This window comes from Ornithorhynchus anatinus, chromosome 3, assembly GCF_004115215.2.
Source record: "Ornithorhynchus anatinus isolate Pmale09 chromosome 3, mOrnAna1.pri.v4, whole genome shotgun sequence".
Classification (NCBI taxonomy): domain Eukaryota; kingdom Metazoa; phylum Chordata; class Mammalia; order Monotremata; family Ornithorhynchidae; genus Ornithorhynchus; species Ornithorhynchus anatinus.
In genome coordinates, this window is record NC_041730.1 from 90,419,448 (window position 1) to 90,434,658 (window position 15,211).

Here is a 15,211-nt window from a genome sequence, read left to right on the forward strand (position 1 = left end):
ATAATAAATTTGCTACTTTTAAGCACTGACTTTGTGCCAAGCACTGTTCTAAATGCTGGGGTAGACACAAGATAATCAGGTTGGACACAGTCCCTGTCTCACTCAGGGCTCACCGTCTAAGTAGGAGGGAGTAGGATTTTAATCCCCATTTAACAGATGAGGACACTGAGGCCCAGCGAAGTAAACTGATTTGCCCATTATTATAATAATAACGTTGGTATTTGTTAAGCACTTACTATGTGCAGAGCACTGTTATAAGCGATGGGGTAGGTACAGGACAATCAGGTTGTCCCACGTGGGGCTCACAGTCTTAATCCCTATTTTACAGATGAGGTCACTGAGGCACAGAGAAGTTAAGTGACTTGCCCAAAGTCACACAGTTGATAAATGGCGGAGCTGGGATTAGAACCCACGATCTCTGACTCCCAAGCCTGTGCTCTTGCCACTAAGCCATGCTGCTTCAGTGCCTGGCACACAGTAAGCACTTAACAAAGACCATAAAAAAAGGAGAGAGAAAGAGAGAAGGAGAAAGAGGAGATTGAGGAGAGAGAATCAATCGATCGATCAGTCATATTTATTTAGTGCTTATTGTGTGCAGGGCACTGTATTAAGCTCTTGTGAGAGTACAATATCAGCAAGTAGCAGACGCATTCCACGTCCACAATAAGCTTACAGTCTCAAGGAGAGAGGGAAAGAGGGAGGGAGAGAAGAGGGGATGAAGGGGAAGAGAGAAGGAGGCTGAGAAAGTGTGTTTAAAAGAGACAGAGCGTGTGTCTGAGAGAGCGTGTGAGAGACAGTGTTTGTGTGTGTGTGAGAGAGAGAGAGAGAGCGGTCATTCCGAAAGGAAGAAGTTGAGCATCTGTCCTGGCCAGGGTGGGTGAAGGAAACCTGTGGCATTCAGGTGTTGAATCTGCCATCTGTCAAAAAGGCGGTCATGAAGGTCAGGAATGTGAGTGCAGTCCTTTGTGCCTGAGGGGCCCTTCCCTCCCAGAGAAGGTGGCACTGCGGGCAGGGAGGTTGGCCCGGGGGATCGGGGCTCTGGACAGGTCCAGGAGGGTCCTCGGTCCTAGCCCCGCTGTCCCACCTCGAAGCCCACCATTCCCCGGCTGTCCCGTGGAGGCTGTTGCGCTCACCACTTCCTGTGCCTGGCACCGTTCCCATGGGTGCCCGCCCAGTCACTTTTCTCCCCCAGAGTGGACACGGGGCGCCCTGGGGGGCACCTGGACTCGTACCGGAGGCGTGATTCCCCGGAGCAGAAGGAAGGGGGCCGCCGGCCGCCAGAGACAGGTGACGGGGGCCGGGGCTGGAGACCTACGGGAGAGGCGAGAGGGTAACCGTGTGCCTCGGCTCGCCTTGTCCAGGGCCTCTTCTCTGGGAAGAAGAACCTTACCAAGCCGGACCTGATGGCCATTTACGGCTCTGTGGCCCTGCACGCCCCAAAGCAGGAGCTGCTGGCTAGGGTGGACCCCGACATCGCGGCACACGTCCTGCACCTCTACAACGCCTGCTGCCAGGTGAGGAGCGGGCGGTCACCTACCACCTCACACCCAGTCGCGGTCTTTCCCGCAGCAGGGTCCAGTGGGGAGGGTCTCGAGTTTGATGTGCCCGGAGTCTGGAGAGAAAGGGGTAAACGTAGGGGTAGACGCTAGCCTTTCCGTCAAATGCCTACTGTGGGCAGAGCGCTGTATTGGCCACTACTGTGTGCAGAGTGCGGCGGGATTTAGGGGGAGCCTGCCGTGGGCAGAGGACATTGTTGGGCGCCTAATGGTTGCGGAGCACTGTGTTGGGTGCCTAATGGGTGCAGAGCACGGTACTGGTCGTCTACTTGGTGCAGAGTACTGTGCTGGGCCTCTTCTGAGTGCAGACCGTTGTGCTCGCTACCTATGGAGGACAGTTCTGGAAGCCTACCGTGTATTGGGCTCTGTATTGAGCATCAGCTGTGTGCAGAACACTTTATGGGGCGTAACTGTGTGAAGAGCATTGTACTGAGTGCTTGTTGTGGGCAGAGCTCTGAATTGGTTCCCTACTCTGTGCAAAGCCCTGTACTGGGCACTACCGTGTGCAGAATATTGTAGTAGTCATCTATTGTGTGCACAATCGACTGTCTTGGATGCTACTATGTACAAAGCGCTGTACTGAGCTCCTGTTGCGTGCAGATCGCTGTATTGGTTGCCCACTCCGTGCAAAACACTGAACGGGGCCCTACTGTATGCAGAGCCCTGTATTGTTCATTCAGTAGTATTTATCGAGCGCTTACTATGTGCAGAGCACTGTACTAAGCGCTTGGAATGTACAAATCGGCAACAGATAGAGACAGTCCCTGCCCTTTGACGGGCTTACGGTCTAATGGGGGGAGACGGACAGACAAGAACAGTGGCAATAAATAGCGTCGAGGGGAAGAACATCTCATTAAAACAATAGCAAATAAATAGAATCAGGAATAAATAGAATCAGGGTTACCCACTGTGTGCAGAACAGTGTACTGAACCCCTATTATACGCAAAACCCTCCTTGAAACTCTGAATGTTGCTTCTGTCTTGTGTTTTTCAGGTTCTGGGTATAACTGTGGTCAACAAGGTAAGGTGGTCACCCCCAGCCCTTGCTCCTTAGAGGGGGCAAAGGTCATCTGACAATCTTTTGGTCCTTTCGGTCCCGTTCCAAGCCTCACAGGCCACGGGCAGGCAGGAAGCAGCAGTGTAGCCAACTGGGTAGAGTACAGGCTTGGGAGTCAGAAGGGCCTGGGTTCTAATCCCAGCTCTGCCACTTGTCTGATGAGTGATCTTGGGTAAATCACTTCTCTGAGCCTCAGTTCCCTCAACCGCAAAATGGGGATTCAATCCCTGTGCTCCCTCCTAGTAGGACTGTGAACCCCATGTGGGACAAGGACTGCGTCTAACCTATCTTGCTTAGTACGGTGCCCGGCACATAGTAAGCGCTTAACAGATACCATAAAAAAGGCAGGGCACCCCCTCCTCATCCTCACTGGACCAGCAGGGGTAGGATCGGGACCTCCCGTGGCTGATGGGGTGAGGCCAAGGTTGTGGTTCCCCCCAACCCCCCACAGAGGGTTGAAGCCGGAATCTTGTGGCTGGATATCACCGCCCCGCTCCCCTCTTCTCTCCCCAGGATGTAGATCTGCAAATCATCTTCACCAGAAGCGTCACCGAGATGTCCGTGGCAGTTCAGGAGGCCGCCGCGGATCTGGACTACAAATTCTCCCATAAAGAAGTCCTCCTTGGCCACATGTTGGTCAGTGGCAAGGAGCCCTGGTCTGGGTGGTCCTGGGAGGGTGGCAGTTACGCCGAGTCTTACTCCAGACTTTACAACCAATCAGTGGTATTAATGGGGCACTTGAGGTGCGCGGAGCACTGTACTGAGCGGTTGGGAGACTACAATATAATTTACAGAAAGGGTTTTAACCCCTGATGGGAAATCTTTGCGATCGGTCCCCAAAATACCCAGCAGGCCAGGGATACAGAAGGAGATCCAAAGCTTTCTAGGTAAAGCTGGGTTTTCAGACTCTATGGAGGTTATCTTTTAAGATCTTTCCAAGACCGTCTCCTAGACCTTTTCTTATGTGGGGCCTGTTTTATCCGGCAAGAAAAGAATAACATGTAGTGGGTGTCAACTGTGCGCAAAACACTGTACCACATGCCTGCTGAGAGCAGAGTACTCTACTGGGCACCTACTATGTGCAGAGCACTAACCAGGGCACTTGGGAGGGAATTATAGAAGTAAGAGACGTAGTCCCCGTGCTTAAGGAGTTTATTCCCCAAGAGATTCTGGAAACCCCTAACCATCGTATTTGTTGAGCACTTCCTGTGTGCAGAGCACTGTAGACACCCAACGAAGTTCACAGTTTGTACATTCACAAGAGACAGGGGCAGGGGTTTATTGTTAGATTGGACTCTCCTGAGTGCTTAGTACAATGCACTGCACAAAGTAAGTGCTCAGTAGAGAAGCAGCGTGGCTCAGTGGAAAGAGCCCGGGCTTGGGAGTCAGAGGTCATGGGTTCGAATCCCAGCTCTGCCACTTGGCAGCTGGGTGACCTTGGGCAAGTCACAACTTCTCTGGGCCTCAGTTACCTCATCTGTAAAATGGGGATTAACTGTGAGCCTCACGTGGGACAACCCGATGACCCTGTATCTACCCCAGCGCTTAGAACAGTGCTCTGCACGTAGTAAGCGCTTAACAAATACCAACATTATTAAAAACGATTGAATCCAGTTTCCTGGCAGCGGGGGTTACCACAGATGAGCTGCCCATCTCCCCTTCTGTCTCTGGACCTCAGCTCTGACTCCATTAGGAGCCTGAACTTCATCGCTCCCAGGCCCTGCTGGCAGCCCGTGAGTCAGAGCAGCAGCAAAGGGACCTAGTGGACGGAGCCTGGGCCTGCGAGTCTAAAGGACTCGGGTTCTAATCCCGGCTCCACCACTTATCTGCTCTGTGACCTCGGTCAAGTCACTCTCCTTATCTGGGCCTCGGTTATCTCATCTGTAAAATGGAGATTAAGACTGCGAACCTGATTCGAGACAGGGAAATTGCCCAACCTGATTGACTGATATGGTCAATCAACCCTAGTCATTAAGCGCTTACTGTGAACAGAGGGTTGTACTAAGTGCTTGGGAGAATACAATAAAAGAGGATAGGGACTGTGTCCAACCTGATTATCTTCTATGTACCCCAACACGTAGGAAAGTGCTTAGCACATAGAAAGCACTTAACGAATATCATTATTAATATAACAATCTCCCCCAGCGCTTAGTACAGTGCCTGGCACATAGTGAGTGCTTAACAAAAAACATAAGAAGAAAAGGTGAGCTCATGTAAGCCTTCCTGATCTAGTTCACTTTGTGCATCCCGTAGGACTTCATCCGGGAAGAACCCTTGGACTCCTTAGCTAGCCCCATCCGCTGGAAAGCGCTGATCGCCATCAGACACCTAAGGTAGAGCGTTTCCTGGGCTCGATGGAACGGCCAACCCCGACACCGGGGGAGAGCGTCGTGGCCTGCTGAACACGGGCCTGAGAGTCGGAGGACCTGAAGTTCTAATTCTGACTCTGCCACTTGTCTGCTGTGTGATCTTGGGCAGTCACTTCACTTCTCTGGGTCTCACTCCCCTCACCTGCAAAATGGGGATTCAAGACCTGTTCTCCTTCCTACTTAGTGAGCCCCAGTTGGAACCTGTTGATCTTGTACCTACCTCAGCACTTAGCACAGTGTTTGACACATAGTGGAAGGAGCCTGGACTAGTAGATAGAAGATGAGGATTCTCAACTTTCCTAGGTCACCCCGGAGATTTTTCTGGCAATTTTTGCCCCCCCCAGTGAGATCATTTTCCTAGCTTCTCCCACCCGCAACAAACCATCCAAAACAGGCTTTGCCGATGTCCCTCGGTGTGCCCTGGACCCTCCGTTAAATGCTCCCCAAGACCAAGTCATCAGGGCCTTTCCCCTTCTCCTACTCCCAGAGTAGAATCCATTCGAAACAGATCCCAGCCTCTTCTTCAAGAGGGCTGACCAGAGTCCGAGAGAGTGTATGTGTGTGTGTCTCTTTTTTTTTTAAGGTATTTGTTAAGCACTTACTATGTGCAAGGCACTGTAGTAAGCACTGGGGTAGATATGTTCTTCCCCTTGACGCTGTTTAGTGCCATCGTTCTTGTCTGTCCGTCTCCCCCGATTAGACCGTAAGCCCGTCAAACGGCAGGGACTGTCTCTATCTGTTGCCGACTTGTTCATCCCAAGCGCTTAGTACAGTGCTCTGCACATAGTAAGCGCTCAATAAATACTATTGAATGAATGAATGAATGAATAGATAGAAGCAAATAGAGTTGGCCAAAGTCCACATCCGTCACATGGTGCTCACACTGTTAAGCCCCATTTTGCAGAAGGAGATAATTGAGGCCCAGAGAAGCAACGCGGGTTGCCCGAGATCCCTACAGCAGACAAGTGACGAAGCTGGGATTAGAAGCCGGGTCCTTCTGACTCCCAGGCCTGGGCTCTACCCACTAGGCCATGCGGCTTCTCACCTATTCCTTCCCTCCCTGTATCTTGTTTCAGTACACTGAAACCCCAACTCTCTCTGAACGACAAGCTCAACATCCTCAACGAGAGCCTTAAATGTCTGCTCCCCCTTCCTCCGATGGACCAACTCATCGGGGAGGGCCAGACCGACAAGGACAAGGAGCACATCGAGGTTGGAGAGGGCATGGTGGGAACATTCCTCCTCCTCCTCCTCTTCCTTCTGCCCTGCCCTTGGGCCCCTGCGCTTCATCCGCTGTGCTCTGTGTTCCAGTTTCTGTACGTCAGGTCCCTGGACGCCCTCCGGAGGCTCCTGAAGACCATGCTGTGGGATGGCGAGGATCCAGAGGAGTGCCAAGAAATATTTAACGTGAGCCCCTTCCTCAGAGAGACAGCCTCTCGCCCCGCCCCACGGGACCCCTCTCCCAGCCCTCGTCCACCACCTTCGGGAAAGGACCATGGACTGGGGAGCTGCTGGCACCTAATGAGGCAGGGTCACGGCTTCAGGTCCCGGTCCTGAACTCTTTTCCCAAACTAGAACTCCCTGCCTCTCCCCATCATCCAGTCCACCGCTCTCCCTGCATTCAATTCCCTCCTTAAACCTCTGCCCGTCCCTGACCCCCCCGACCCAAAACCTTTCTCCGATTCATCACCCGGCATCCTGAGCAGTAGCTTCCCTTCCACCAACTCGAGCCCTTATGGACTTACATCCTCCGGAGCACACGTGAGCGTGTGTGTCCTCGGTTCTTCATTCCCTCCTCTTGGGTTGGAAGTATTTTTACGTTTGTTGCTCCCGTTAGAGTGGAAGCTCCTTGGCAGGGAGACAGGTTTTTCCTTATTCTGTGCTTCCCAAGTGGCTAGTACAGTGTCCCGCACCAAGAATTTGCTCCATTAATGTGAATACTACAACTCTACTCCTCTTCTACTACCATATTTCTGCTACTATTTTTGCTATTATTACTTTGACCCAGAGCTTTACTATTTTTGCTATTACAGCTCCAACTACTGCTCTGCTATTCCTTTTGCTGTTATTAATACCCCACCCAGCTTCCTATTCCTTCTGCTGTTTCTACAGCTGCTACATACAGCTCACCTACACAGCAGAAGCAGTGCGGCGTAGCAGAGAGAGCCCGGGCTTGGGAGTCAGAGGTCTTGGGCTCTAATCCCAGCTCCAGTGCTTAGCAGCTGGGCGACTCTGGACAAGTCACTTTTCTGTCCCTCAATTCCCTCATCTGGCAAATGGGGATGAAGACTGTGAGCCCCAAGTAGGACAACCTGATTAGCTTCTATCGACCCCAGCGCTTAGAACAGTGCTTGGCCCGTAGTAAATGCTTAACAAATACCATTATTATTAATATTTCCTACTACTCTTTCTGTTACTACTATTCCTGCAGGCCTATTACTACTTTTGCTCTTATTATTACCCCACCCAGCTCTAATACTCCTTTCTCTGTTACTGTTTCTACTACCTACAGCTCACTGACTACTTTTCCCGTTACTACTTCAAAAACTATTATAACTACTGACATAATTATTATTATAACTATTATTACTACTATTGCCCCTCACCCCCAGAAGGGTGAGGTCTGATCCTAACCACTTGGGCTGCCTCCACTCCCCCCACCCTACCCCCCGCAGACTGTGAGCTGGTGGGGGGCAGGGGATGAGTCTGTTTATTGTTGCATTGTGCTCTCCCAAGCCCTTAGTACAGTGTTCTGCACACGGTAAGTGCTCAATAAATGTGATTGAATGAATGAAAGAATTGCCAGCAGCCCAGCCCAGAGGTCTCGAAAGCTGTGGGGAAAGATAAAGGCTGAAAAATGTCATTTTCAACACCAGTGCATTCCCCCAACCCTCAACTCTTTTCTCCTCTAGGCCAGAATCAGTGCTTCCAGCAAGCCATCAGCCCCAGAGAATGCCCCAGTCCTCTCAATTAATCAAGCCATTGTGCTTACTGAGTGTTTATTGTGTGCAGAGCACTATACTAAGCGCTTGGGAAAGTACAATAGAACAATATAACAGAGCCATCCTCAAGGAGCTTACATTCTAGAGGGTGACAGACATTAATAGAAATAAATTAAGGATATGTACAAAAGTAGTGTGGGACTGGGAGGGGGGATGAATAAAAGGAGCAAGTCAGGGTGACGCAGAAGGGAGTGGGAGAAGGGGAAATGAGGGCTTAGTCCAGGAAGGTCTCTTGGAGGAGGTGTGGATGGGTTGGTCAGCCCACACACCTTGACACCCAGTCGGCTGACTTCAGCTCTACCTGACCAGTTAGAAAGAATCCCCTACTCAGGCATAATCCATCTGCACTTCCCCGCTACACTGTGAGCTCATCGTGGGCAGGGAATGAGTCTACCAGCTCTGTTGTACTCTCCCAAGCGCTTAGTACCTTGCTCTGCACACAGTAAGTGCTCAATAAATACCGATGATTGTTTCATTAGTCTTTCACGATTGACCAAGGGCCCTTTATGGAATGAGAGAAAAGGGTTGGGGGGCTTAAGTCAGATCTGTATTTCCAGGATCAGAGCGTCAGACTCTCTGATGCCCATGGAGAGAGACTGCCTGGGTTCCACAGAGGTGACCCCCGAGGACCCCCAGGCGACTGTGAGCGGACATTTGGATCCTGGTGATAGGATGCCTGCTGTCAGCAGAGGCACGTCACTAGGCCTGAAGCCCCAGCTCTGCCCTTAGACACCTGCCCTGGTTCTGAATCCACGGGAGCTTCTTGATTCACATCTAGAGCTCAAGAGAATAGAAAGTAGCAGAGTGCTGACTTTTATCTTCCTCTTCCCCCAACAGCTTCTTCGGATATGGCGCGTTTCGCCAAATGAGTGGGAAAGAGAGAGAATCCTGCAGCTCAGCGCAGAGGTGTTGGCTAGTAACATCCAGGTCAGTTTTCTCGAGTCTTTCTCAGACTCGTTCTCCCGCTTCGAGGCAGAAAACGGATACTATCCTCTATATGTCTGTCTCCCCCTCTAGACAGTATGCTCACTGTGGGTGGGGAATATGTCTGTTATACTGTACTCTCCCAAGCTCTGCACACAATAAGGGCTTAATAACTATGATTGACCAACTGACTTATGTTGACTGAGCACCTACTCTGTGCATAGCCCTGTTCAGACGCTGGGGAAGTCACAGAATACATGTAGCTGGCAGGCAGTCCCTGGTCATTGGGAGCTGGTGATCTAGGGAAGACAAAGCAGAGGAGAAGAACTTCTGCATATCAAAACAAGCGTTAGCTCTTCCCTCTCGCATCCCACTCTAGAAACAGCCAACTTCACGATGTTCAGTAGCGTAAGAAGGCTTGGTCCCTACTTTACCCTCACACTCCTCGATTCAATTTTCCCTGTAGTGTTTTGGGGGGTTTTTTAGTGGCATTTGTTAAGCATTTTCTACATGTCAGATACTGTTTTAAGGGCCAGGCACTTCTCTAAGCACTGGGGTAGATACAGATAATCAGGTTGGACACAGTCCTGACCTTCAGATGGCTCTCAGTCTTAATCCCTATTTTACAGATGAGGAAACTGAGGCATGGAGAAGTGAAGCAAGTTGCCCAAGGTCACACACCGGACATAGTGACAGAGCCTGGATTAGAACCCAGGTTCTTCTAACTCCCAGGCCCATGTTCTATCCACCAGGCCATGCTCCTTCTCGGTTATTCAAGCTAATCTGGTTGGACAGAGTCCCTGTCCCACATAGGGCTCACAGTCTTAATCCCTATTTTACAGATGAGGGAATTGAGTGAAGTGACTTGCCCAAGTTTATCCAGCAGAGAAGTGGATGAGCTGAGATTAGAACCCAGATCCCTCTGATTCCCAGACAGATGCTCTTTCAACTAGGCCCCACTGCTTCTCAACTGATTTCAAACTAAAGGACAGGTTTACTAGAGTCCGGATCTGACAGCCCCCACATCCGACTTGTAGGACAACTCCAAAAGTGCCACTTACCTATCATCATCATCATCAATAGTATTGAGCACTTACTGTGTGCAGAACACTGTACTAAGTGCTTGGGAAAGTACAAGGCGACAGAATTGATAGGAACTTTCCCCCTCTTGACTGTAAGCTCTTTGTGGGCAGAGATATGTGTCTGTTTATTGTTACCCCGCACTCGTTCAAGGGAAATACAATGTTCTGTGCCTGGTAAGCGCTCAATAAATAAGATTCACTGACTGACTGCCCTCAGCAAGCTTAAATTCTAGAGAATATACCCAACCTGCTTATCATCTGCCTCTTCAAATGCTGTCCATCAGTCTTTATTCAGTGGGCCGACCCCCAGAGGAGGCTGGGCCAGTGTAGGATCCCAAAACAGGTGTCCCACAGAAAACTCACGAGGGCCCGAAAGAAGCACGTCAAAGATCCAATGAAAGTAAACCTCAGGCAGTTTGTCCTGATCGTGGGCGTGTCTACCAACTCTACTGTTCTGTAGTCTCCCAAGCATTTAGCATAAAGTTCTGCATACAGTAGGTAATCATTCATTCAGTCATATTTATTGAGCGCTTACTGCATGCAAAGCACTGTAACGAGCACTGAGTGATTGTTAGACTCATCGGCGGGTCTTACTGCCTTTCTCCCCAGAGACCAGCGAACTTTAGAATCGGCTCTCTGGTGGGGCTGTTTGGCCCTCACTGCTGTGACTCTCTGCCCACGATCCGCCAAGGGGCTGCCGACGCCATCATCTCCCTCCTGGGTATCCAAGGTGGGAGTCGGCACGGGTGGGGGGCAGAGAGGGTCGGACGGTGGGGCCAGCAGGACTCAGAGAGGGTAGATGGGGTTCAGCAGGAAAAGGGGGCATTTTCTCCAACTGAAATGAACTTTCTGGGCATTTACTCACAGGTGGGCATTTACTCACCCACCTGGAATACCCTCCCTTTTCATATCCACCAATGACTCTCCCCACCTTTAAAGTCTGTTGAAGGCACATCTCCTCCACAAAACCTTCCCTAACTAAGCCCTCCTTTCCTCTTCTCCCATTCCCTTCTGCGTCGCCCTGACTTGCTCCCTTTATTCATTCCCCCTCTCGGCCCCACAGCACTTACATTAATTGATATAGTATATCAACTATCAATATATTATTATATATTGTTAAATTGATATATTTTGCTCTCCCAAGTACTTAGAGTGCTCTACACAAAGTAAGCACTCAATAAATACAATTGACTGACTGACAGCCGAAAGCCCAAGTATCAATCTAAGGGTCACAAACTGGATGCCAGTTCCCCTTCAGCCTTTTGCGTCTATTTGTTGGGCCCCTGGCTCTCTCCCTGCTTCCCTACCCTCCATTCCAGTCATGGAGGGAATGGGAGTGGCTATAAGATGCTGCTGCTGCTGCTGCTGATGGTATTTGTTAAGCGCTTACTATGTGCCAAGCACTGTTCTAAGCCCTGGGGGAGATACAAGGTAATCGGGTTGTCCCACGTGGTGAATAATTGTGCTATTTGTTAAGCACATATTGTGCTTAAAGGAGGCTCCAGGTGGCTGTAGGTACCATTTCCCTGGCCCTCAGCTGTAGGACGAGGTTCCCCGCTGTGGAGGTGGGAGAGGAGGGAGGTGGACCCCGTACAAAGCTCTGGGGGCTGCAGTCACGATCTTCCTGTCTCTCAGCTATGGGATGGGGCTCCTCCCCGGGAGAAACTGGGAAGGGAGGGAGATTTGGGCTGAGGGGCGACGTACCATGTGCTGGGCCTGGGGGGCTGCAGTCACCATCTCCCGCCCTCAGCCCCCAGCAGAGCCGCTGGGGGAGGCCACGGCCATCAAAGGTCCAAGGCTCCGGGCCCAGCCCAGTGCCGGTTCTAAGCCTGTTGTTGGGTTGGAATTCTTTCTATCTGTTGCCGAATTGTACTTTCCAATCGCTTAGCACAGTGTTCTGCGTGCAGTAAGCCCTCAATAAATACGATCCAATGAATGAATGCCGCCAGCTTCGGAGAGCTAGGCCACTGGGAAGTCCCACCAAGAGAGGTCGGCTCCAGCAATGACCAGGACTCTAAAGGGCCTATCTTCCCTCGGGACGGTTTGCAGGGATGCCTCAGGAATTGGAAAAGCTAAAGGACCTGCGCGAAGAGCTCTCCTCTCGGGAGTGCCAGGACCAGTTTCGGATTTCTTCAAACATAGCCAAGGTAACCAACTCAGAGAGACGGGGTGGCTGCGGGGGCCGGCTGTGGGGGGTGAGGGGCTCTCCCTCAGGCTAAAGGAACCTTCTTTCACCCCCGGGGTCATCCTCTGACCTGAGCTGAATGTTCCCAGCGATGACCTCATGTTCTCTTTTCTTCAAGCTCCGTCCCCAGCCGCCGGGCGAGTTGTTCATTGTTACACATCCCAGCATCCAGCGTTAAATCATCCTCAGGCCACGGACTGGACCGGCTACTCTACAAGCCTTTCCCTAGTCCTGACCCTGAGCACAACCCCTAACCCTGGCCCCGACCCCAGTCTTACCCCTAACACTCTCCCTCGCTCTAACTCTAGCCCCGATCTGGTTGAAGCAGCATGGCGTAGTGGGTAGAGCATGGGCCTGGAAGTCAGACAGTCATGAGTTCTAATCACGGTCCCTCCACTTGTCTGTTTGTGACCTTGGGCAAGCCACTTCCCTTCTCTGGGCCTCAGTTGCCTCATCTGTAAAATGGGACAACCCGATTACCTGTTATCTACCCCAGCGCTTAGAATAGTGCTTTGCACATAGTAAGCGCTTAACAAATACCAACGTTATTGTTGTTGTTATTAGAATTTGCTTGGGAAGGGAGGCAGTGTCTTTAAGAACCACTTAGGGGCTCAGCCGGTGCGTAGCGGTGAGTGGACTTCTCCTGGGCATAAATTAACATCGCTTATGCTAAGGAGGGTTCGTTCTTCTTGCGTGGCCCAGCTCAGACACCTCAGGGCCATAGCGGAGGATTCTGAGGCATCAGCTACCGGCCTCCATATCCCATCTTGGAGAGACTTGGATTTGCCTCAGGATATCAACTCCGCCCCTTTCATTGTTACGCTGTAACTGGAGGCCCAGGGAAGGCTGTTTCCTGCTGCCCGGTGGGCTCAATCACTCCCCTGAGCTAGTAGAAGAGAAGATCCAGATCCCAGCTGGGCCCTTCACCTCCCTTCCACTCAGAAGCAGAGCTGCTGCAGCCTGTCGAATAGGGAGGGGAGAATAGGGCCGTGTCCTCTTCCAAAAGAAGAGGCTGAGGGTTGGTAGGGTAGGTTTGGAGTCAGAGGTCATGAGTTCGAATCCCAGCTCTGCCACTTGTCAGCTGTGTGACCGTGGGCAAGTCACTTCACTTCTCTGTGCCTCAGTGACCTCATCTGTAAAATGGGGATTAAGACTGTGAGCCCCACGTGGGACAACCTGATTCCCCTGTGTCTACCCCAGCGCTTAGAACAGTGCTCGGCACATAGTAAGCGCTTAACGAATACCAACATTATTATTATTATTATTATTATTAGGTAGGATTAGGTCAGGGCGGTTAGGATTAGGGTTGTTATGATTAAGGATAGGTTAAGGTTCTTTGGTGGTTGTTACGGTTCTGATTGGTTTGGTTAAGAATAGGGTTTGGTTAAGGCTAGGATTAGGTCAAGGTTGCTAGGGTTAGATTAAGGTTGTTAAATTGTCGTTAGAATTAGATTAGGATTGTTAGATCTAGGGTTGGTGTGGTTAGGCTTAGGTTAGGGCTGATAGGGTTAGGTTTAAGATTAGGGTTGTTAGGATTAGGTTTACGGTTAAGGTTGTTCGGGTTTATGGTTGTTAGAGTTAGGTTTGGATGGTTAAGGTTAGGTTAAGATTATGCTTTTAAATTTAGTGTTGGTATGTTAGAGGTAGGATTAGGTTAGGGTTGTTAGGGTTAGGTTATGTTTTTTAAGGCGAGGTTAGGATTGTTAGGGTTAGGTTTAGGATTAGGTTTGGTATGATTAGGGCTAGGTTAGGGTTGTTTGGGTTAGTTTTTGGTTATTAGAGTTAGGTTTGTATGGTTAAGGTTAGGTTAGCATTGTTAATGGTTAAATTATGCTATTAAATTTAGAGTTGGTAAGGTTAGCGTTAGGGTTAGGTTAGGGCTAGGTTAGGGTTGTTTGGGTTAGTTTTTGGTTATTAGAGTTAGGTGTGTATGGTTAAGGTTAGGTTAACGTTAAGGTTAGGTTAGCATTGCTAATGGTTAAATTATGCTATTAAATTTAGAGTTGGTAAGGTTAGCGTTAGGGTTAGGTTAGGGCTAGGTTAGGGTTGTTTGGGTTAGTTTTTGGTTATTAGAGTTAGGTTTGTATGGTTAAGGTTAGGTTAACATTGTTAATGGCTCAATTATGCTATTAAATTTAGAGTTGGTATGGTTAGCGTTAGGGTTAGGTTAGGGTTGTTAGGGTTAGGTTAGGTTTTTTAAGGCGAGGTTAGGGTTGTTAGGGTTGGGTTTAGGGTTAGGTTTGTTATGATTAGGACTAGGTCAGCGTTGTTTGGCTTAGATTATGGGTGTTAGGGTTTAATGTTAGGTTTAGCCAAAGGTATGGACTTTAATGTCTTAGGTTTAGGTTAATGTGTTAATGTCTTTTTTGCCCATACCACAGATGGTTAGCAAATTCATCCCCCATGAGGAAACCCAGGACTTCCTAGAAGAACTGCTGGATGGCCTGGAAAACCTGACCCCCAATTGTGCCAAGGCGTGCAGCATCTGGATGGTCACCATCCTGGAGGAGCAGGGAGCCATGCTGGAGGGCCAGGTACCTCACCCCGGCCCGCTGCTTCCCACGCTCAGCCCCCAAAACCCCACACGGTCCCCTGAGCAGCCCGCCTGGCCCTGCTCCCCTTCACATCTGGATGCCATTCATCTGGTCTTTTAGCTACTGGCCGGTGAGGGAAACTGGGCAACCAAACTGGAGGCGGGGAGAAGAACAAAGGCAGTGAAACAAAGCCTTGCACAATACCACGATTCAGCCGTAAAACTCGGCCAATCGATCCCGGCACACCACAATCTAGAACTGTGCGCAGGGGCTTCAAAAAGACGGCCAAAAAAACAAAAGCAAAAAACAGCATCAGGCTGCTCCTTCAAAAGATTCTTATAGTCACTTCTCCTCCAAGAGGCCTTCCCCAATTAAGCTCTTTTTACCAAGGCTCGCTCTCCCTTCTGCTTTGTCCTACGCATGGCGTTGTGGATAGATCAGGGGCCTGAGAGTCAGAAGGTCATGAGTTCTAATCCCGGCCCTTTCATTCATCTGCCGTGTG

General features: G+C 50.3%; 1 protein-coding gene across 3 annotated transcripts in view; it reads left to right on the plus strand.

Moving 5' to 3' along the window:
• The window catches only part of MROH2B (maestro heat like repeat family member 2B), a 74,404-nt gene that overhangs the window by 45,306 nt on the left and 13,887 nt on the right, over positions 1-15,211 (plus strand). For all 3 annotated transcript variants that reach the window (XM_029058973.2, XM_039911528.1, XM_039911529.1), the window contains 10 exons: positions 1,362-1,514; positions 2,551-2,577; positions 3,127-3,249; positions 4,867-4,946; positions 6,059-6,194; positions 6,294-6,389; positions 8,822-8,911; positions 10,600-10,720; positions 12,040-12,137; positions 14,557-14,709. In XM_029058973.2, coding sequence (XP_028914806.1) covers positions 1,362-1,514; positions 2,551-2,577; positions 3,127-3,249; positions 4,867-4,946; positions 6,059-6,194; positions 6,294-6,389; positions 8,822-8,911; positions 10,600-10,720; positions 12,040-12,137; positions 14,557-14,709 — 1,077 coding nt within the window. The remainder of the gene's footprint in view (positions 1-1,361; positions 1,515-2,550; positions 2,578-3,126; positions 3,250-4,866; positions 4,947-6,058; positions 6,195-6,293; positions 6,390-8,821; positions 8,912-10,599; positions 10,721-12,039; positions 12,138-14,556; positions 14,710-15,211) is intronic.